This window comes from Stegodyphus dumicola, chromosome 5 (genome assembly GCF_044657685.1).
Source record: "Stegodyphus dumicola isolate Sdum_Otavi_A_Nest chromosome 5, ASM4465768v1".
Classification (NCBI taxonomy): Eukaryota; Metazoa; Arthropoda; class Arachnida; order Araneae; family Eresidae; genus Stegodyphus; species Stegodyphus dumicola.
This window is the reverse complement of record NC_140772.1, coordinates 82114183-82136579: the sequence shown is the minus strand read 5'-3', so window position 1 is coordinate 82136579 and position 22397 is coordinate 82114183. Positions and strand designations below refer to the sequence as shown.

The 22397-nt window shown below is 34.4% G+C and overlaps 1 protein-coding gene across 5 annotated transcripts in view; it reads right to left on the bottom strand.

Moving 5' to 3' along the window:
• LOC118200486 (Golgi-associated plant pathogenesis-related protein 1-like) overlaps positions 1–22397 on the bottom strand; it is a 110779-nt gene that overhangs the window by 11390 nt on the left and 76992 nt on the right. For all 5 annotated transcript variants that reach the window (XM_035372440.2, XM_085816804.1, XM_085816805.1 and 2 more), the window contains one exon: positions 20959–21081. In XM_035372440.2, the coding sequence (XP_035228331.1) occupies positions 20959–21081 (123 nt within the window). The remainder of the gene's footprint in view (positions 1–20958; positions 21082–22397) is intronic.

The following is a 22397-nucleotide window of genomic DNA, read 5'->3' as shown; positions in this document are numbered from 1 at the left end:
CACCACCGCACTCATCCGGAACTCCAAATAAACTGCAACGCTTTATATTGATAAAAGGAAAATTTTAATTTCCTAGCTCTTCCTGCTTTTTGATATATCTAGTTTTTAATGGTTTAAAATTTGTAAATAATGCTTTAATATTCGCCAACATCTGAGCAAGCTTATCAGTCTATCATTACTGTTATTCTCAATGCAACTTCTTAAACCAAACAAAAGGACTTATGTCAGCATGATGTATGGAAATCTAATAACGTGTGTGTGTGTGTGTGATTACGGCAAAGCCTCGTGTGTTATCTGCCTAAGGGGAGGGATGCCTTCGTGGAGGACTTCCTAAGGGAAACTGGCTCGTATACACGTTACACATGGGGAAAAAGACGAAAACGCCCATGCAGCCAGCCCGTTCGCGGGATTCGAACCTCGGACCGAACTACCAGTGTTCAGCGACTTTACCGCTCGGCCGCTCTAATCATAACGAAGAAAACTGTTATTCACGTTATGCAAATCTCTTTCATAAAATTTTAAAATATTAATCAATATATAAAAATAATTAAAAAAGGAATGCCTAATATTTATATCTAAGAAAATAAGAAAAATTACTTTAAGCGTTCTAATAGTTTCCACTTATGTAAGACTTGGGTATATAACATATGGTGATAAAAATTTACAAAGAAATTCTGCGCGCTATGCAGAATTTTAAGTAAATAAATAGGGAATACTAATATAGCAGAGAAAATTATTAATTAATAATAGAAAACAAAACTGTGTTTAATGAAAGTGTAGTTCCTGATTTACGTAATGCCTAAAAAAACATTACCTCAGCACGTAAATTAAGATACAAGCTTCCTTAAAGCACTTTTTTGCAAGACTGATGATCTTAAAACAGATATCCCATATTCAAAAGATTCAAAAACTAGCAGTTATCATAAATACGAAACGATGGTTCATATGGTTTGCAAAGAAATAAACAACATTACGTTCAGGCAATAAAACGAAATATTCACAATATAACTTTGTAAATAGAAACTTACTATGAGCCAAAATAAAATTTAAAAAAACTGTTTTTCACTGTTGGTGGCTTGTTGAATTATTTGACATATAATACGATCAATGATCTGTGTCAAAGTTTATTTTCTAAAGTAACATAATATTATAAAATCCTAAATACTATTGAAATTTATTACTTGAATGATGTTTTTTTATATATTATATGACATATTTCTGAAGCCAAGAATATTAGGTTAAAAATACAAAACCAGATAGCAAAGTTTTAAGACTGTCTAGGTCTTTCTTGACCGGTGTTAGACTTAAAAATCCTACATCGAATTTATAAATATTTATACTTCGAAGTATCTAAATCTGTAGATGAAGAGACATAGCCTTCGGTAGTTGGTCGTACTGAGCTGAAGAACCTAAACGTTTTAATTTGGAGAATGAAGATATCTTTGCAATTATGGTAGACATCGTGAATGAATCCTGTGTTAAACTTAGGAATATCGGTAAAGGAACACTCAAATGTTATATGTATATGGCAATAAGGCACTTGAACGTGCTGCAGTACTTCAAGGGTGGAAACACTTTAAGACCATATCATGAGGATGATTGATTAAAACATATCATGGCAGGCCATTTATTACATTAAAAAATGTCAATGTCACTACCCTGAGCCGACACCGACAGGTGAGTATGCAAAAGTTTTGAAACCCATGTGCTTAGAAACAAAGCCCATAGTTTCTTAAAGAATTTTTTTCCTCCAGAAAAATATAGTTTATATGTCTTTACGCCCAGTTTTCTCCCCCCTTATCACCTGCGAAGAAATGCCTTTTCCCCAGTTTCCCACTTGTCCTCCTAATCCTAGTCCCATGTAACAGATGGGGAAAATATATACATTTCTTAATTTTCATTCTGTTATTAAAAATAATTTAGTGAACTTATTAGTTAGTCAGTAAATTAGTTAGTCAGAAAAATCTATTCTTTTATATATTTCTGTATCTCTTCAGAGTGTTTCAGAAACGTTCTGCTCCTAAGAATTCATTGTTAAGTATCACAAAAATGATTATTTTGATACCATAAGTACGGAAATTTAAAAAAAATTTCCAATGTCAGGCACTAGCCGTTATTAAGGCCACTATTAAGGCCATAAGCGGTAATCACTTTATTATGGAAGCACCTAATAGGTGGGCCACCGTTGCTTCCTATGAAGGGAGAGACAATTTACATCCATGCCTTCGCCGGGATTCGAAATCAGACCCTTCAGCACAGTCACAAACTACTTTTCTGTCTGAGCACCTAGTACGTAACATATAGTGTTAAAAATCTTAATTATTTACATCAACTAAAAAATGGCAAATATTTCTAGATTAAAAATATTATACATGAAGCGTATTTTTCTTTTTAAGTTTCAATTATTTTCTTTTGAAGAAACACTTGGAACCACTTCTCATATGATTCAACAATGTTTGACATTGAAGAGTGGCATTCATTGATTCAACTTCTAAAGCAAGAACAAAGTAGAAAATGAGTCAGTGATGCTGAGCTGCGGCAATAAACAACTGAGATCCCAGTTGAAATATAAGGGATGAAGTAAAAAATTAAAACTTTTAAAAGAAAAATTATTAAGCAACGAAATTTTATTAGAAGATTATATCGATGCTGTGAGCACTACTTTCACTTAAAAGACTAAGTGTTAAAATGTTAAACTTGTCATGTAGTGTTTTTGCGTATGTATTTTTCAAACTTACTTAAGATTGCGTAACATATTATAGCTGATAATGCTTTAATATAAATTAAATATTTACATTAAAATACAAATATTTCAATACTTTGAATTGTTAGCATTAAACGCTGGTAGATAAATTGTAAAAAATACCTTTACGTTATAAACAAGTATTGTCATAAAATAATTACCGTATATTTTCTGAAGGGAAGTTCGTCATAACGTGTACTCATTTAATGAAAACTAATTACTACGAAGTTGTAAAATTTACATTTATTTTTTAGAAGAGGAAACAGGACTTAGGTAAGGAAAATTTCTTATTAATGGTGAGTTTTTCGGCCCTAACAAATTAAGTTGTAAATGGAAACATTTATTGCTCAGAAAACTCGTTAAAGTTTTCATCCGTTGCTCAATTTATCAAACTGCTTCAAATTATTTTGAGCAGAAGTCGTAAACCTGACGTTTTCTCTGAAATACAGTTTTATAAATTTCTATGAAAAGATCTTTTTTATTGCATCATTAAGCGCGTCCGGAGGAATACTTTCCAGCTTATTTTACTTTCACTGAATGTCCAATTTATAAAGCCGTTCCATCATTCTTAGTATTTTAGCCTCACTACGAGCAGAAAAATAAGTGCGTTAAAGAAATAAAATTCCCACGAAACACCATTTATTTTGCGAAATGAACTCAAGAAAAGACGAGCACAAAATTGCTGTTGATATATTTGTAAAATTTATTTCAAATTTAGAAGAAAAATGGTTCATTTTGAAGATGTTGGATCATTACATCTAACTTTCTGAATTAGTGAGAATTAAACAATGAAACTTCCATTAATTTGGCTCTGAAAAGATTGAAATTTATGTCTTCCATTAAAGTTACGACAAAATTTCATGCAAATTCGAGAAATCTTGCAGACTGTCAAAAGAATGGGGATCAATATTTAGCTTAAAGCCGAGTTGATTAATGTGTCTGAAGAATCCATTACGTTTCCTGTCAACATGCGGAATACGCAGCAAATGCCTCAAATTTTATGTTAAGTTACATTTCAGTTTTATAACGCAAGAAGACTGAGTGGTGATGGCAAATCCTTAACTATTATGCACTCAAATACTTAAAATAGGAACTATCAGATATGTTATAAGCTATGAAGAAAAAGAAATTTTCTGTATACTGCATCAACATTTTAGATAATATCACGAAACTGACAATTTAGACTAAGTATCAGATTTTAGAATAATTCAATGATAAGTTTTATTTAATTTCAAGTTGATTTAAAAAGAGATTTTAATTTAGGAAGGGAAACAGAAGTAAGCTCATATTAGTATAGGTTTTTATTTAAGCGAAATATATATTTTGGATATCCGCAACTTCACAGAAAGTCACTAAATCAAATGCGATTTTGTGACTTTTCAAAATATGCTTGGCTATCTTTACGACTAATGAACATTATTGTGTTTCATAAATAATAATAAGCATTTTATAAGAAACAAAATGGAAGCAAAAATCAATATGGCTTATTTTTACACTCTGGGGAATACGGCTTAGCTTGGCCTTACTTATAATGTGGTAAGCTTACTTATATGTTGTCTACTGTGCTGCGTATACTCGAAAATTCACCCAAAACACTGCGATTCTATCAAATTTTGAAATCGGTGGAAGGTGGATGGGTAGGGGCGGATCATAAAAATTACCGTGAATTATAAGCCTACCGAATTAACACACTTGTATTTATTTACAAGAAAATGCCTTATACTTACTATGAATTAAAAATTATCATTAAAATTTTTAATTATATGGCGCTTAAAATTTTTCAGATAAAGATACTTTACATGAGTACATTTTACATTACTATAAAAGATACTTTGCATGAGCAACAACATACGATAAAAAATAGTAAGCTCTTTAAAATGAAAAATGGCAAATTTTTCGCTTTTGAAAGGTACTCGCTTCAACAAAAATAAATTCACATTTAATCAGTTTTAGAAAGATTAAAGTTCCACTTTTGATTATTAATCAGTTTTCTCTTCTTCAAATTTGAAGATTCACCACTCAAAATTAAAATGAACTTATATACAGCAAACAGGAAATGGTTAAAAGAAAAACGTGTTGGAGGAATTCTACCTTATGCATTTCGATGGGTTTTTAACAATTAGGTTTAATGTTTTGATGTCATATTTTCACGCATTTTGCTTGCTTCAAATTTCTTATAGTCGATAAAAATAAATTTTCTAAAGCAGAAACATCTTAAGACCTATCTTCTATGGAGAGAATTGTTTTCGTGAAGGACATTCAAGCGAGATTTGGTTTTAGGTTTCAGATGCAAGGTGAATTAGGACACTCTTGTAATCAGCCCATTACAACAACCTAAACATATCCGAGACGAAATAATAAACGTTCAATGATTCTAATGACCAGGCTACTGTGAGGCAAATCTATAGGGTGGTGGGTGGTTATAATTAAAGTTAATTAATTTACCCTATTTAGAGGTTTTTAAAAGTCCGTTCTCGTAGGCCTATTTCGTAGAAAATTGGTACTTAAGTTATACGGACTATGGGAAAAAGCAAACTGCAATAAAAAGATAGTTCAACTTTCGACCATCAGATGAGAAAGCGACGCAGAAAGAACAAAAAACTAATTAGTCACAGAATTTGTTCAATTTGCATGCCATTCGCATGAATCACATAGCCGAAACATGTTATAGCGAGTTTAAAAATGAAGGATTGCAGGATTGCTTTCACTGATCTGGTAAAGTGAAGTGGTAATGTAACATAATTTCGCACTTCGAGGTCCTCAAGGAGTATTCTCCTCAAAGTAAAAGAGAACAAGAATGAAACCAGGAGCAAAACGACACCTTACAGTAATGTAATCAATATGCAGATCCTGTTCATGCACAGCATTAGAACTTTCAGTACCCCATATGCGACAGTTTTGAATATTAACTCCTCCTAAGGTTAAATGAGATTCATTCATCCCAAAATGTTCCAAGGTCATGTATTGCCAAAGCGTATTCTGGCCAGAAGGCGGCTAGCTAAATCGGTGCGTTTTTCCGAGGTCTGCAAAATATACAGCTCTTGCAGAACTTGGATCTCGTATCGATACCACTTTAAACTGGAGCGCAGAACCTCTCGTATTGCCGACCAAGGGGGAGAAAAATCACATGACATCGCTTAAGCACTTTAACAATGGGAACCGGGTGCTCTTTCGACCATGGCATGAAGGACGTCTTCAATAGTTTCATTTTAAATGTCTTCTTCCTCGCACACATACAACTCTCCAATCTCTTCAAATTCAGTAATAATCTTTTTCAAACCTGCATCGAGATGGGCCCGTTTCATAAGCCTTTCGAATGTCAGTATTCTAGAAATAGCGTTGAAAAATTACTGCCGTTCTTTTAAAAACAACTTGATTAGTGAAGTTCGATCTTTCTTCCCTAACGGTTTCGTGACGAATGACTTTACGGCAATGATTACTAGCTTTTTAAAACGATCCAAATTTGCATAACATAATTTCTACATTACATGAAAAGCACAATCTGTCGGTAAAAATGTTAACTATAATTTTTATTGCATATTTCCCCATGGTTCACATAACGTATATACCAAGTTTTAAGGAAATAGGTCTACCAGAACAGGTTCTACGTAGCTTTAAATATGATAATTTTATACTACACTAATAGTTTGGAATTCTGAACTTTAAATTCAAAATTTCATTAGTTTAACTAATTAGAATTTATATACTTTTCTATAATATCAAAAGTAAAAGTATTTGTGAAACTGAATAAAGTCCTCATTCTTTTCCAAAACCCTTAGCCTTCGACAAGTGACTTTTCCATTGGTACCGTCGTTTAAAAAATACTTATTGAATCGTGCAAAAATTTTTGATTCCTTAATTTTAAAACTCATTCAAATCCCTTTATAATATTACAATTTTAATTAAAAAAAGGTCTTTTTGTTTCCATATATGCAGTTTGATTAACAAAAGTAACAGGATATTTACATATATGCAAAAAATTAGGATAATGCAGTAAAAACACTTCGCACGCACGCATTATTCAATGAAATTTATTCCATCTGAACGCTTCCGACTTAACTTTATATATAAGATGGGAATGATTTTGAAAAGAGCATCCTTGCAAACTGATTAGCTGCACTGGAATCTTTGTGGTTTGGCCTACATGCAATATGAATGATTTGGTTTATTTTAATTACAGCAAAGCGCCTGAGGGCTATCTGCCTACAAATAAGCCTATCTAAATAGAGACGTCTTTCGTGGAAGACTTTCTATTGGAAACTGGCTCGTATACACGTTACACATGTTGAAAACCATGAAAACTCCCATGCAGCCATCCCGTTAGCAAGGATTCGAACCCCGGATCAACCTAGTGACTTTGCAACTAGGCTGCTGGTGGGCGTGTAATGTGAATGATCCAGTTTCTCTTAAAATATTCTCCACGGAAGTATCTCTTTTCTGAAAAAGACCACCACTTCGTACGCTTTAATCAAATCAACAAGACACTTATGGGGAAATGTATTCGAAACCCTTTAACGGTTCAAAATATCCACTGCAGCATTCTTCATTATGATAATTTTCTAAAACAAAACTTACTTTGCACAAAAATTAATCACTTTGCTCAATAAAATATGCATTTAAGAATGTGGTTCTTCACTTCAAGGAATAAGGCAAAGGCATCAGTTTGTTCATATTCATGTGATCAGGTACAGTGTTTCCCACTATAATGATGACTGAAGTCAGATACTTCCATGTAAACTTATAATTTCCTTTCAGATAATGACATTGCATTAAATGCAAAGTTAGTAAGGCAACGATTCCAAGATGATGGTAATGTGAGTAGACGTTACAGCATAAGTCGTCCCACTGTTACAACGCCGAATGTGGACCGGTATTTGGCAATTACTGCCAAAAGAAACAGGCGGAGCACAGCCTCAGACCTGTCTTGGCAGCTCTCTTCAGCCACTGGTATGACAATTTCAAGGCAGACAGTGTACAGACGCTTATGGCTGATTGGTCTATATGCTCGTAGACCTGTCAGATGCGTTCCACTTACTGCAACTCACTGTCGCCTGCGGTTAGCCTGGAGTAGACAGCATGCATTGTGGACACCGCAACAGTGGGCTTGTGTGATGTTTTCCGACGAGTCCAGGTTTAGCTTGCAATCCGATTCTCGCCGGACTTTCATATGGAGAGCTCCAGGTACCCGTTACCACCAAGAAAACATCATTGAACGACACCGTTACGGTGGTGAGGAGTGCTCGTTTGGAGTGGAATTATTCTGGGTTCCAGAACTGACCTGCATGTTCAAATTGGAACCATGACAAACCAAATCTATCGGGACGTCATTCTGGAACAACATGTACGTTTGTTTCGGGGCGCCATGGGCGCACAAATTGTGCTTATGGATGACAACGCCCGTCCTCACCGTGCAAACATCGTAAGCGAATGCCTTCAATCTGAGGATATCACAAGTATGGATGGCCAGCATTCTCACCGGACTTGAAACCAGTAGAGCACGTGTGGGACATGCTTAGCCGACGAGTTGCAGCCCGTCAACCTTCTCCTACATGTCTACCGGAACTTCGGAGAGCATTGCTTTTTGAGTGGTGCAATATCCCCCAAGATCAGATCGATAATTTGATACTCAGCATGCCTAGGCGTTGTACGGACTGTATTGCATCGTCGGGGAGACATACAATGTATTAACAATCATACCAACCATGTAATATTGGTTTTTTGTAAATGGTTTTTTTTTTTGTAATTTGCTCCAGGGAGAAATAATCGCTAATCATTTTAATAATATCAAACATATAGCATCTTTTTTTGCTCTTTACCTTTCGTTTAATAAATAAGCTTTACAAATAAGTCGAATTTGTTTTGCTTCTAACTCTTCCTTTGCCTGATTTTGCATTATCCTTAATTTATGGACATGAGTGTATTTGCCACAACATGACTTCAGGATGTATCTCTTAATGAACAATTTCCTGAGGTAGGCGTGCATAACTTATGAAGTTTTCCACGTTTTCTGCAAGAAGAATAGTCTTCGTATGTTTTGGCATAATTAATGTAATACACTTTTGAAATAATATATCAGGAGTTTATGATCAACATGCAATAAACGACAAAAATCAAGATGACTAGCTATTCCTTTATAACTTTTGAACAGCTATAATGATCAAATATTGTTAGTCTAAATTTATTTTTAATTAAATCCACTATAAAATTCTATGTTTTCTCTTTTATATAAAACTGTTTTACTAACTTAAATGATTTGTTTATGACACAAAGTAAATGAACTTTATGAAAGTTTCTTCTATTGTATATATTCAACATAGAAAGTATCTTTAATCGGGTATTTACTTTTGAAATAACAGGAATATTCCTCTAAACAGTTCTAAAGTCTCACAGCGGTTGCTTATTTATTCATCAGATAATCATGTTCTTCCTCTGTCGATTACCTACAGGCTAGCATACACGTGTTCAAGGAAACAGCCTTGTTGTTAAAGTAACAAATTGATTTAGGTTTTCCTAAAAATTGCCTTTAAACTATTTATAAAACAGAATCGATACCAAACTTTTCTTGTTTCGGAAAACCAATTTAGAATGGTATGCGAGCAAAGTTGTAGATATTTCCACTATATTACCCCACATATTTCCACTCAGCCTAATAACAAAGCTAAGAATACTATGTTTAATAGTAATCAACACTTTCTAAAGAAGAGGCTGTTTAAATTTGTATAAATAATTGTTTTAGAATTTTCTGAATAACTGCTTCAATGTTTTATTAAAAAATTACGTTTATAATAGCTAGTACCTATGATGAAACTAGAGGTTATGGGATATCGAAATGCCAGTCACTGCCGATCTGTGAAGAAATCTAGCCAAATGTGACGAGTTTTTGAAATTACTAGAAGGTTCAAAATTTATCTTATATTGGGATAGAAATTGCTATATTTTCCCCACACCCTCATATTATCCTATCAAGGTTCTACATCCAGTAATTTTATCTTGAGTTTATATGCATCAAGATAGAGGAGCGTTATTTCAAGCGTAATTTTATTTTCGAATGTTGACTAATATTCAGCACCTCTTCGACAGCTATCCTTTCTCATAGTTCCAGACTTGAAAGGGCGTAGGTGAAACCGAAAACCAAGCTTAAGAAATCTTCCAGTTCTTCTGCAAGATTAACTTCAGTGATGAGACAGCTATTTTCTTTCCGTAAAGTGCAGTTTTCGCTGTCTTGTGCAAATCAGTTTAAAGCTTTTTAAAAACTATTTTTTCGTTCATCGGATTCATCCCTTTTATCAGATTTATTCTTTCAAGGAAACGCATAAGAGCTCTAAAAATGTAATAATATTAAAATTTCATTGTATAACTGATTGCGTAGAATTTAAAATCCTTAATGACTACGAAACTTAGTATTCGAGGCGGATTAAATTTCATTTTTATTTAAATTGACATTTGTGGCCACAATACACTTGTCACTCGTGTCTATTCAAGAACATTTAAATTTTCGATATTATTGGGATAGCAAGAGACCGTAGCGAAACAGCTTCCAGGCAACAACACAGGTTGAAGCGAAGTGTGTATTTATACAATTTGGAAGTCTGTTAAGAGAAAGGTTTGAGTTCTTAGAATTTAGAGACTCAGAGCTTAGTTCTCAGAGAGACGAGTTAACTACGTTATTGGCGTTACGCAAGCCATGCTATATAGATTGATATAGAAATGAAGGAGTCCAGAAATGTTATTAACTTTTTTAGAATAAACAGGAAATAACCAAATTAAAAGAGGCTACTACTAAATTAAATTATAAAGCTGATTTATTTTTTATCATATATATGTAATGAAACTGCGATTCAATGACACGAGATGAATGATTTGATTATGGATGCGGCACAAACTTGCATTTAAATTTTCGGTGAAAGAGGACTTTTGCCATAATTCACCGTGAACACAGAATAACAAACCCTTGTAGATTTCTTCATAATTAGAACTAGCCGAAGAATGTAATGACAGAACAATTTTGGAATGCACTGAATATAAGAACACTAAGATGTAGAAGCGTAGAAATGATGAGTGCGAAGGTACTTGATTCTTAGAGTGTCCATCCATTTTGAAGAAGCGATCGAGCCGGACTAAATTCCTCTTATTTAAATTCACATTTTGTGGCCACAATTCACTTGGCACTATTCAAGAACATTTACATTTTTGATATTATAGCGATAGCAAGCAAGACAGCGAAATTACATCCTAGCAGGGCAGAGAGCAAAGCTGAAGTGCGTAGTTAAGGAAAGGGATTGGGATTATTCAATTATGGCAAAGCACGCGAGGGCTATCTGCCTAAAGGGATGGATGTCTTTGTGGAGGACTTTCTAAGGGAAACTGGCTCGTATACACGTTACACATGGGGAAAACCACGAAAACACCCATGCAGCCAGCCCGTCCGCGGGATTCGAACCTCGGACCGAACTACCAGTGTTCAGCGTCTTTACCGCTCGGCCGCTGGTGGGTATAGTTAAGGAAAGAAAAGTTTTGGTTTGAGTTTAAAGTTTCCGTTTACAATTATTACGTCATCAGCGCTGCACAGACCATGCAAAAAGAAAAATCTAGAAATGACGCAATCGAGAGAAGTTATTACGAATTTTAGAATAGCGAAGTAGAACTAAAAGTTTTACCGTTAGTTTAAATTATAATTTTGATACATATATTTTTTATCTTGTATATGCACACAACAATCTTGTATATATATACATGCACACTATATTTTATGTGTGCATATACACACACGATGTTTCAGCATATCGGTTATAAATTTTCAGGAGAATTAGAGTACACCTAGATGACAGAAAATCATAACATTGCACAGCCGGAAACGCTGACCTGAAGCGGTAGTGTAACACAAAACATAAAAAAGGAAGGACACGAGAACAGGTTGAGAAAACGTTTTTAGTATGGTTTCAGCACGATGGGGCCCCCTCACATTAAAGCCTTGATGTGCGTCTCCACCTCAATGTAATGTATCCTCAACATTGGATCGGCAGGGTGGTCTTGTGCATTGGCCAGCATGATCTCCAGTCTTCACTTGCACCGACTACTTCCTCTGGGGGTTAGGTCAAGACACTGGCGTAGGAAACACCCGTTAACAGTGCTGAGGAATTTGTTGCACCCATCGTGACAGCTGCTGGGGAAGTCCGGAGCGCGCTCCATATTTTCCAGAACATCGGATTTCCCATGCACCGGAGACGTAAGGATCTCCCATGCGCCGGGGTATAATGTCGAACATCTTATTTGAGGACGATCTTTGTCCGTTTTCCTTCTTTATTTCTTGGTTTCGATTGTATAAGCATAACAAATATGTTTTCTTGCCCTGTTCGTGTTTTTACTCCTGAAAGTTTGCAACCGATTTGCTGAAAGATCCTGCATATATATATATATATATATATACACGCACACACACCGTTTTTCAAAGGAACTTAAAAAATATTTCTGTGAATATATACACGATAATCGACAATCTCAAAGCTTGTATACCATCCAATCCAAACACTATTCTCTATGCCTCCAAACTAATTCTTGGTCAAAGGATTTTTGCAAGAATAGCTACAATTTCTAGTCGCTCAACTCATTTACTTAATTTTAAAAATAAACTAACCATTAAAAATCTTAAATTTTGCAAAAGCATAAGTGCGATGATAGCAACTTTTTATTTTAAACAATCTTTTGGTATATTCTGCGTTAATTTTACTTGTTTACTGAATAGGATGCTTGTTGATTTCCTACTCATCCACATATATAAGCATTTCCGAAATAAATTTCTATCTAAAATTAATTTTTAGGTAACTTCAATTTAAGATGTTTCAAATGAACCATGCAGATAAATTATTTAGCATGGAGAATTTGGGAAAAATAAAGCCTAGCGGTAATTTATAGGTTTTGGCATATCCACTAGCAGCTTTGAATTTTATTCTTCTCAAAGCAAACGGTCCGCTGCCAAAAAACAACTTTTGTTTTGGGGGGATTGAAATTTATATCTTGTAGTGGAAGCAAGATAAATTTAAGGTCTTAGAGCTATCATTTGTTGAAGTTTCAGTGCATGATGGCTAGGAGGTGTTTGTTTTACAACCACATTAAAATTTTCCAAATACAAATAAGATAAATTATCTTTGAAGAAGTTTTAATCTCATGAATTTATATACTTAATTTTGTTACTGAAACGTTACTTACGTTACTGACATCTTTATAACAGTTAATAAACATTAATAAGATAATACTAAAAGTATAAAATAATTTTCTGCAAAATGACAAATTTCATATGTTGATAAAGTAAGTATATTCTCGATATGCCTTTTATTAACGGGTCTTGATTACATTTATTAAGGAAGCCTAAACTGTATACCCACTATCCTCTTAAAATTTTTTATAATAGATGACTAGCCATTCTAGCCACCATTCATGAAAGGGTTAATATTTAGAATCCATGATAGTTGTCCCGATACATTTTACGTTATGTAGTTGCTTACTCAGCAGTTATGCTCTTACCTTTCTAATCTTCAGAGAAATCATCGTTCATATTTTCTTCTTAAAATTATTAATATTTTTTTTAAATAATTAAGTACCATTTTGAAAAAGAAACACATTGGAGAAAAACATTGAAAGGGAAACCGAAGGTTATAGCTTTAATTTTATACACAATGAAACATTTTAAGACGATGATTAAATGATTGATAGACCATGATTAAACAACTTCGGCCGTCTGCTGGAAGTTCTTAGGCTTCGTTCAGATGAAAATTTTGTCATCATTAGGTTTTATGGTTCAAGGCATAAAAGTCGCAAAGTCCATTTTACATCTGTTAAAGTCGTAGCAAATCAAAGACTTTTTCCAGTCCAGCATGCGTAAATCTACAGCTGACTTAGCGAAACCGTCGAGACATGTTTGTTTCGCTGTGATTGGTCAGCTTTTGTAGCAAGTGGAATAAGTTAAAATGTTAGAACATTTACAGTGGTGGACAAAATTGTGGACACTTTTGTAAATTTTTATGTTTTTGAACTTCGTACTCTTATAGAAAATGTTACGTTTTGCAAAATGCAAACTTGTATATATTATTTTAAAGAAAATTTATTACTGAATTCAATACAAAACACAGAATTTAATTATTTGCAACACAAAAAAGTTATATGTACTTTAATATAAATAAAAAACACAGTTATGAAGTGGTTTGTAATGTCTAGCTTTCCTGGCCAATCACTGTTCTTGTTCTGAGATCCAAACAAATGTTAGTAACTGCCAGTAGAAGCTGACATCATGCTTACACTTGAAACAATTCTTTATTTGGCTTTGTTCTATAGAAGGAAGACCCGTTTCTTACACACTGCAATTACAAGTAGGAATTTTTGTAAAAATTTTTAATATTTAGTCAAGAAGAAATGACATCAAATAAAAGAGTAGATTGGACACCTAGAAAGAGATGTAATATTGTGTTACGAGAAAGTGGTCTTTCTTATGCTGAAATTGCAAGACAGGTGGGTGGTTCAGTGACTACATCTGGAGTCCTAAAGTTTTGTTTACGATATCAGGAGAGAAATTCAGTAAAACAAAGAAAGAAAAGGCTGAAAAAGGTGCACCACATCTATTGATGACAGAAGAATAAAAAGACTGTCTCCAAGATAGAAAAATGTCATCAGCGGACATCAGAAGTGATCTGAATGATGCTGGTGTTTCTGTCAGTTCAAGAACAATTAGGAGAAGATTAACAGATGTTGGACTGACAGGTAGAATTCCACGAAAAAAGCCTTATCTTAATTTTCAGCAACGGAAAAAAAAGACTACAGTGGGCAAAGGAACACATTAATTGGACAGATGATCAGTGGTCACAAGTTATATGGAGTGATGAAACTAAGATTATTCGGTAGTGATGGGCGAAAATATGTAAGACGTAGAATAGGAGAAGAGCTACATCCTGACTGAATTCAAGCAACTGTGAAAAACCCAGTTAGTGTTATGATTTGGTCATGCATGTCAGCAGATTGTATTGGTAGCCTTCATGTCATCGATGGAACACTGAATGCCAGAAAATACATTGACACTATTCTAGAACCAAAACTTCTACCTTCCATCAGAGATCTCTTTTCCAACAATACTTCGTTTATTTTTCAGCAGGATTCTGCTCCTTGCCACACGGTCAAAATATCGAAAGAGTGGTTTCGTACAAAGAGCATTAAATTGTTGTCATGGCCAGGAAACAACCCTGACCTCAATCCTATCGAAAATTTGTGGCACCGTTTGAAAACTCTTGTCCGAATGAGGCGCCCATCAAATAAAATGGAACTAATTGAGGCTATAATTGTTTCCTGGCATCATGTAATAACGAAAGAAGAGCTTAAAACTCTTGTCAGCTCAATGAAACGTCGACGTGAAGCTGTAATCAAAAATAAAGCGTACCGTACTAAGTACTGATAACTTACTGCAATCATCACTGTCTAATGTACACTCATGTCCAAAATTATCTTAACATACCCAAAAATGATGATATTCAATGAAATATCGAATCAATGTAATCCGTATTTGCAGGGAATGTGTGAAAATCAACCCTAATTAGCATTATCCAATCAAAAGTAATCAAACGGTTTGTGATATGCAAATCTAGGCGTTACGTCATCCAAGGGTGAATCAAGCGCTTTGCGCAAACTGAATATTTAAGTGAATTTCTGCAACATAGCGTTTGATTTCAGTGTGTAGGGACTCAAAGCGGTTTGTTATGGCTTCGAAGTATCATTTGGAAGAATCTGTAAAGTGGCGAATTATCGGCCGTTTAGAAGCAGGGCAGTCAATCATGGAAACAGCCACATGTCTGAATATTTCAAGACAGACAGTCTCTAAGCTATGGAAACAGTTTCAAAATGATGGAAGTGTTGTAAGGAGGCCTGGACAAGGTCGGAAACGAATGACAACTACTTCTGAAGATCGGTATCTGGCATTAACTGCCCGTCGTAACAGAAAGGCTACTGCTCGCCAGTTAAGTTCAGAGCTTGCAGGCGCCGCTGGAACTGTTGCATCACAGCAAACAATATACAGAAGGCTTAATGAAAAATGCCTTTATGCCAGAAAGCCAAGGGTTGTGTTTTACTGTCTTCACAGAAAAAGAGGGATCTCTTTAATTGGTGTAAAGAACATCAAAACTTGGACTGAACATCAATGGTCCCATGTTCTCTTTACTGATGAGTCGCGGTTTAGTTTAACTGGTGATTCTAAACGTGTTTACATCTGGAGGGAGTCAGGAACACGAAATGATCCCTCGAACATTGTGGAACGTGACTGTTTTGGTAGTGGAGGTGTGATGGTATGGGGTGGAATAATGATCGATGGACGTACGCCCCTACACGTGTTCAGCAGTGCATCTGTGACAGGCCAGATATATCGAGATGAGGTCTCAGATTCTTATGTAAGACTTTTCAGGGGTGCATATGGACCTGACCTTTTATTTATGGATGATAATGCCCGTCCACATCGAGCAAACGTCGTTGATGAATTCCTTGAAAGTGAAGACATTAAGCGAATACCTTAATGCCTTAATTACCACCAAACTCTCCTGACCTTAATCCGATAGAGAACTTATGGGACTACTTTGGAAGAGCAATTGCACGTATACATCCTCCTCCTAGAGATGTAAATGCTCTGAAGACGGCATTGCTGGAAGAGTGGAGATTAATTCCCCAAACTGTGGTTAACAACGTTATTTCCAGCCTTAAAACACATTGTGATATGTGTGTACAAGTCAGGGGAGATCGTATTCCATATTAAATTCGTAAAACTTAATTCTTTTTCTGAATCATTCCTTTTTTTCTTAACTCTCTTTGTCACACTTTATTACCATTTTTATTGTTTCATGCTACAATTTTATATCATATGAGGTGATCTTCAATTTTTTCTTTTGCATTTATGTGTCATCATATTATATATAATTCCACGAAAATTCATTAAATTATAAGTTGTAGTCTCTGAGAAATCCGTGAATTTATGCATGTAAACATAATTTTGGACATGAGTGTATATCGATAACTATTATCGTTTAACTTTCTTTTATATTGCAAATAATTGAATTTTGTGTTTTGTATTGAATTCAGTAATAAATTCTGTTTAAAATGATATATACAAGTTTGCATTTTGTGAAACGTAACGTTTCCTATAAGCATACGAAGTTCAAAAACATAAAAATTTCCGAAAGTGTCCACAATTTTGGCCACCACTATAGGCATAATCCTTAAACCAATTTTTTCCGTAGTAAGATCTGGTTGCCTAGTAGTGAAGCTCAGCTTAGACCACTAACGATTTGAAAACCATAGTGGGAACGAAGCTTTAGAGAACACAGCTTTCGGTGATAAACATGAGGGATCCATCCTATTCAGCAATCTTGGAGTTTGTTAAAGAAAAATGTTGATGTAGAGACGGGCCTCTGTTCAAACCCCACAGAAGGCATGGTGATGTGTTATAGTGTCTGTGTCGCATGGGAGCATTCAAAGTACATCATTAGCCGAAAGTGATCACAAGTAGTTTGGTGGTAAAGGAATAGAGGTGGAGACCTTCAGACCTCAAAACTGGGGTGGAACTGAGAAAGTCGTTCTGTCACTTATATGGTGTTCAAGGCTCATGCTAATAACAGATGCAATCTTGCATTCTTACAATAAAATTCGTCGGATTGCTCTGATTAGGTCAGAAAAATGAGATTGGCCACAACAACAATCTGTTTAATACTCAATGGTGCAAATATTAATTTATTAGTAGAATTATATTACTAAAACTACGAATTAAAGAAAGAAAATAGTGAATAATGTAATATAATAATTTCATAGGAAATAATTTATTAGATTTCTGAGATGCTGTTAGCAAACAGTACTTTAAATTTCGGAGGAAAGATTTTACATGCAAAACGCGAAAATATCCTATAAGCCTATATAATTTTAATATATAAAAATACATAATTTGTTTTTAGTAACAGCAAAAATACTGCTATATTTACGGAATAAGGTCCACTTGCTTGACTTCATTATTTGTTAATCACTTCCAATTATGAAATGGTTTGAACTTTTTATAAAACAAATCAAGTGCTTTATTATTTACTAAATTACGAACTAGCAGTTTTAACCTGCCAATAGATGGCATTCCAAAATACCCGCCGTTTAGAGGGCACAGAAGCGTCAGTATGTACAAAACTCATGACATGGTGATATGTTGTGTTTGAAAAAAAAATCTTGCACAATGCGGCTTGTTGTATAAATGTATATAACTGTATTAATAAATATGTAAGGTGCATTTTAATTTTATAACAGTTACTTTAATTTAGTGAGCCTTATCCCGTTTCAACTTACAACTTTCTACTGGAATAAGTTTTTAGAAACGCGTTGAATGCAAATAAGGAAGAGATAGCATTAAAGGAAAGTTCAACTGACCTCGACAGAGGGTTGGTGTTGGTGTATTTAATTATGGAAAAGCACACTAGGGCTATATGCCTAAGGGGAGGGATGCCTTCGTGGAGGACTTTCTAAGGGAAACTGGCTCGTATATACGTTACACATGGGGAAAACCACGAAAACGCCCATGCAGCCAGGCCGTTCGCGAGATTCGAACCTCGGACCGAACTACCAGTGTTCAGCGACTTTACCGCTTGGCCGCTGGTGGGCTCTCGACAGAGGGAGAGTTAGGAATGCTGAATAGCCCGCGTTTGCCTTTGGGCTACGTTTCTCTATGCTCGGCCGTATTATTACGTGCCTTTTGATAGTTTGCCGGCTAATTTAAGATTACGGGCCAACTATATTAGAAATCTATTAGCCTCGACTAAATCTCTCAGTTAGTAATAGTTAATTCTTATTTCTTACTTTTAAATTTAAGTCCAAGTGGAGGCTTGTTGTAAGGCCGAAGAAAGGGGCCGACTGTTAATCTTATTTTGAGTGAATAAAGGGTGATTAACCCTTCTTGAGTTGACGCTTTCTGTTCTTTGGACTAAGCGGTAATTCGCTTCACTAGGTTCCTCGACACTTCATTTAGCAGAATAAAAGTGGGGAACCCTATAAATGAAAATACGAAGAATGGCACTGTATCTAGTATCATCTACAACAAGAACACGGAAGAATGTTTACAATACTTGTTCACATAATTCAGAGCTCCATCTAATTCCCAAATTTTTTTCTTGCGTCGATCTCTTTTAAAATAATTAATGTTAATATTCTTTCATCGAGCCCCTTACATTTTCCTGTATAATAAACAGGATACAAAATAATACTGCAATTAATCGTGCATAGTTCCATTTTAATCAATGTTATGTCTGCGTTCGATGCATTGATGCAATTTTTTTTATTTGGCATAAATTTGTTTAATTTTTAAATCACCTTATTCAGAAACATTCAAACTATTTCCTGTATTCGATTTCAATTTTGCGTTCTTCATACATTTTTTTTAAACTTTACCGAGCATTGTTCTTGCATTTTAATTTATATCGCATGTATTGAATATAAAATTCATATAATGAAAAATTATTGGTTTTTTTAAATAAATATTTGCATTTTCTCCTAAATGAATTTTATGGATACTTACGCCGTATTATTCCCTCGAACGTGAAACAGTTTCCAAGCAGCGCAATTTAGAGCCAGTTATAGACAAGCATGATGTGACAATATATCCATAACATCTGCGCTTTTATGTAATGCAGCTCTATTAAGCCATGTTATTTTTTGAAGAAGGATATAATTACTTACTTTTTCCTTTGTATTTCGAAGGATATTAAAATTTGGGGCCTGCTTTCAACAAAACAATAAGCAGTGGATTAGTTTCAAAGTTATAGGATCCCTATCATCAAGAAACGTATGTGAATGGGCACGATATGGTCAAATAAATGTGGCTGAGAAAGCATTAATGACTGGACCTACGGGAAAACCTAGGGAAAGCTTGTACTCATAACATTTTAAATAAAATCCAATAAAACCGGACAGCCTAGCAAAATAGAAAAATTCTGAGAAGCCTTTTCCAAGAAAACGAAGAACGAAGTGGATCAAACACAGACTGTTTATTAAATAAAGAGTCGAATTCCTACAGAATTTCGCAAAAGCGTTTGGCACAATTTGGGAAGGATTTCTGCCAATTTTCATGGTTCGATGTTAGCCAAATATCATGGTGGGATAATATGCAAGTACCATTTAATGATTTCTTCCTTACAATTTGATACAGCTTTATATCAATAAATAATTATAAATTTTATTAAATTTTTAAAATCAGTAGGAATATGATTATGCCGATAAATTCCATTTCGTTTTCGGCTATCGACCGCTTGATCATCATTGATCCTTTTAAAACTTGATTGACTTCTACGGTCATTACCGACCCAGTTAGGAGATCCTGATCTAAAGGAGCAATAATGCTTTCCTCTTCTTTTTTAATCAGAATTTAAACTTCTTTGCGTCATACCCAGACTCTTCGTTTGTTCAAAATATATTACAGTTTTCATCATCTGTTCAAGATGATGAGATTTCTCATCTGCCATTATCCGCCATCTTGCCAACTACTGTTTCACAGCAGATTAGAATCAGATACTGACTTCTTTTGACATCTATCGTATATTCTATAAACAAAAGCATCCAAATACACGCTACATTCAATATATAATATTCAAAATTTATGGAAAAAGTGAATCGTATGATATTTCATACGCCAAATTCTGCGCCACTTTTCTTAAAACATTTCAATACCTGATTCTCATCAATCTGTTCCTTACTCCTTTCATGTATTTGTATGTATTTACCAAAGAATTGTTTTGACTTAATTCACCTACATGTTCTACTGAATCGGTAAGAACATCACAATATTCATTATAGGAAGCTGATATTAAAATTTAAATAATTTGATTATTCCGAAATGTAAATTGAATTTTATATTAAAGTTCAGTTGCTGATCTTGCAAGTAAGAATTTAAAATTTACAGGTAATTATATAAAAACATTTTAGCTAAGAATTAAGACATGTTTGGTGATCCAATAATATATTTGATGCCTGATTAGGTATGAAATGTTTTGCAGAATAATACACTTATTAACATCAGTATTCATATTCTCAGAAACGGAGGCTATTTTCAGAAGTGGTCAGCTAAAGGTGGTAAATGTTTGGTTGGTTTTCCTATCTTGTTTCTAAAATATCATAATATAAGAACGCCTCATTAAGAAATAATTGGGTGGAAGAGTGTGCATACTCACCTCGTTTCCATCCTGGTTTATTGTAGTTGTAATTATGGATTTCTTTATACCAATCATTCACAATTTGTTCCCCAGTCTTGGAGGCCTGATCCAAGTCAATGAGACAAATATTTTCTCCAACACCTGTAACATAAAACTCTTTTCTGTTATATTTCAGCTTTATTTTTATATCACTTATTTTTGAATTTCAGTATCATCAAGAAACTACATACGCATCTAATTTTAAAACTATACGCATTTTAATATTAATAAAAGTTTCATCTGCTATTTCAGTTTTTTATAGTTTATTAGGAGCTCACCAGCGGCAGAGCAGAAAAACCGCTGAACACGATTAGTTCGGTCTGGGTATAATTCCCGGCGAACAGGCTGACTGCATGGGCGTTTTCGGGATTTTTCTCATGTGTGACGTGGACACAAGCCAGTTTCCCTTAAAAAGTCTTTCCACTGCTCGAGACTAATTTGAAACATTTACATTTAATGGAATTTTTTGAACAGAATGCGAATAAATACGATTAACTTGAGTTATTTGATTATGGCAAAGCACATGAGGGCTATATGCCTGAGTGGACGGACGCCTTCCTTTGCCATAATCAAATAAACCTTCAACACAAATGCAAACAAAATGCTTCTAATTTTCCTATTATAACAACCACATGAAAATTCCGAAGATGGTCATTAAAACCATAAGAAAGGTTAATTAATAAATGTCAGTAATCTGAAATCAGGAAACAATACGGCTCTTTAATAGTCCTTCTTTCGTTTCACAACCCTAAAACCTCCAATTCAAAAATCAATTCCATAATCAAAGGGCAAATCTCTTGATAGTTGAGATAAAAGGTAATTTCGAAAGCCGTTTAGATACCTTTATTTTTATGACGTTTTAAGGATTATAATGACTTCAAAAGCTTCTTAACATTAGATAAAGTTAGAAAGTTTAATTTGCTTCCGATTTTATGTCAAAATATTTTCCTCCTTAAAAATGCTTGAGCCAAATTTCTGCCTCGTTATCCATCATTATATTCTTTTGTTTAGAGCTACCTTACTTTGCAAACGATAACATGACATGTCACTAGACTTTTATCAGACATCTGTTGATTGATCCTTGTCAATTTTGGCTAATTCCCCATTTTATAAGATAAAATATCCTTAAGCAATTGAAATATGCTGTTGGCTGCATGCCAGACAACGCAGTTGAGAATAATGGATTGCGAAACAAATGTTATTTGTATCAAAATTTAACTTACTTTCAGTCTTAGAACAAAAGCTGAAGTAACGGCTGTTGACAGTAAAAGTTGAAAATTTACAATTTATTCCAAGACTAATGCACACCGAAAGCATAAAACTTTGGTATAAAATATTTAAATTGTAGCAGCGACGCGAATTTAGTTAGATATGCATAGTAATTTATATTTCTTTCCAGAATATTTTACTAGTTTTGA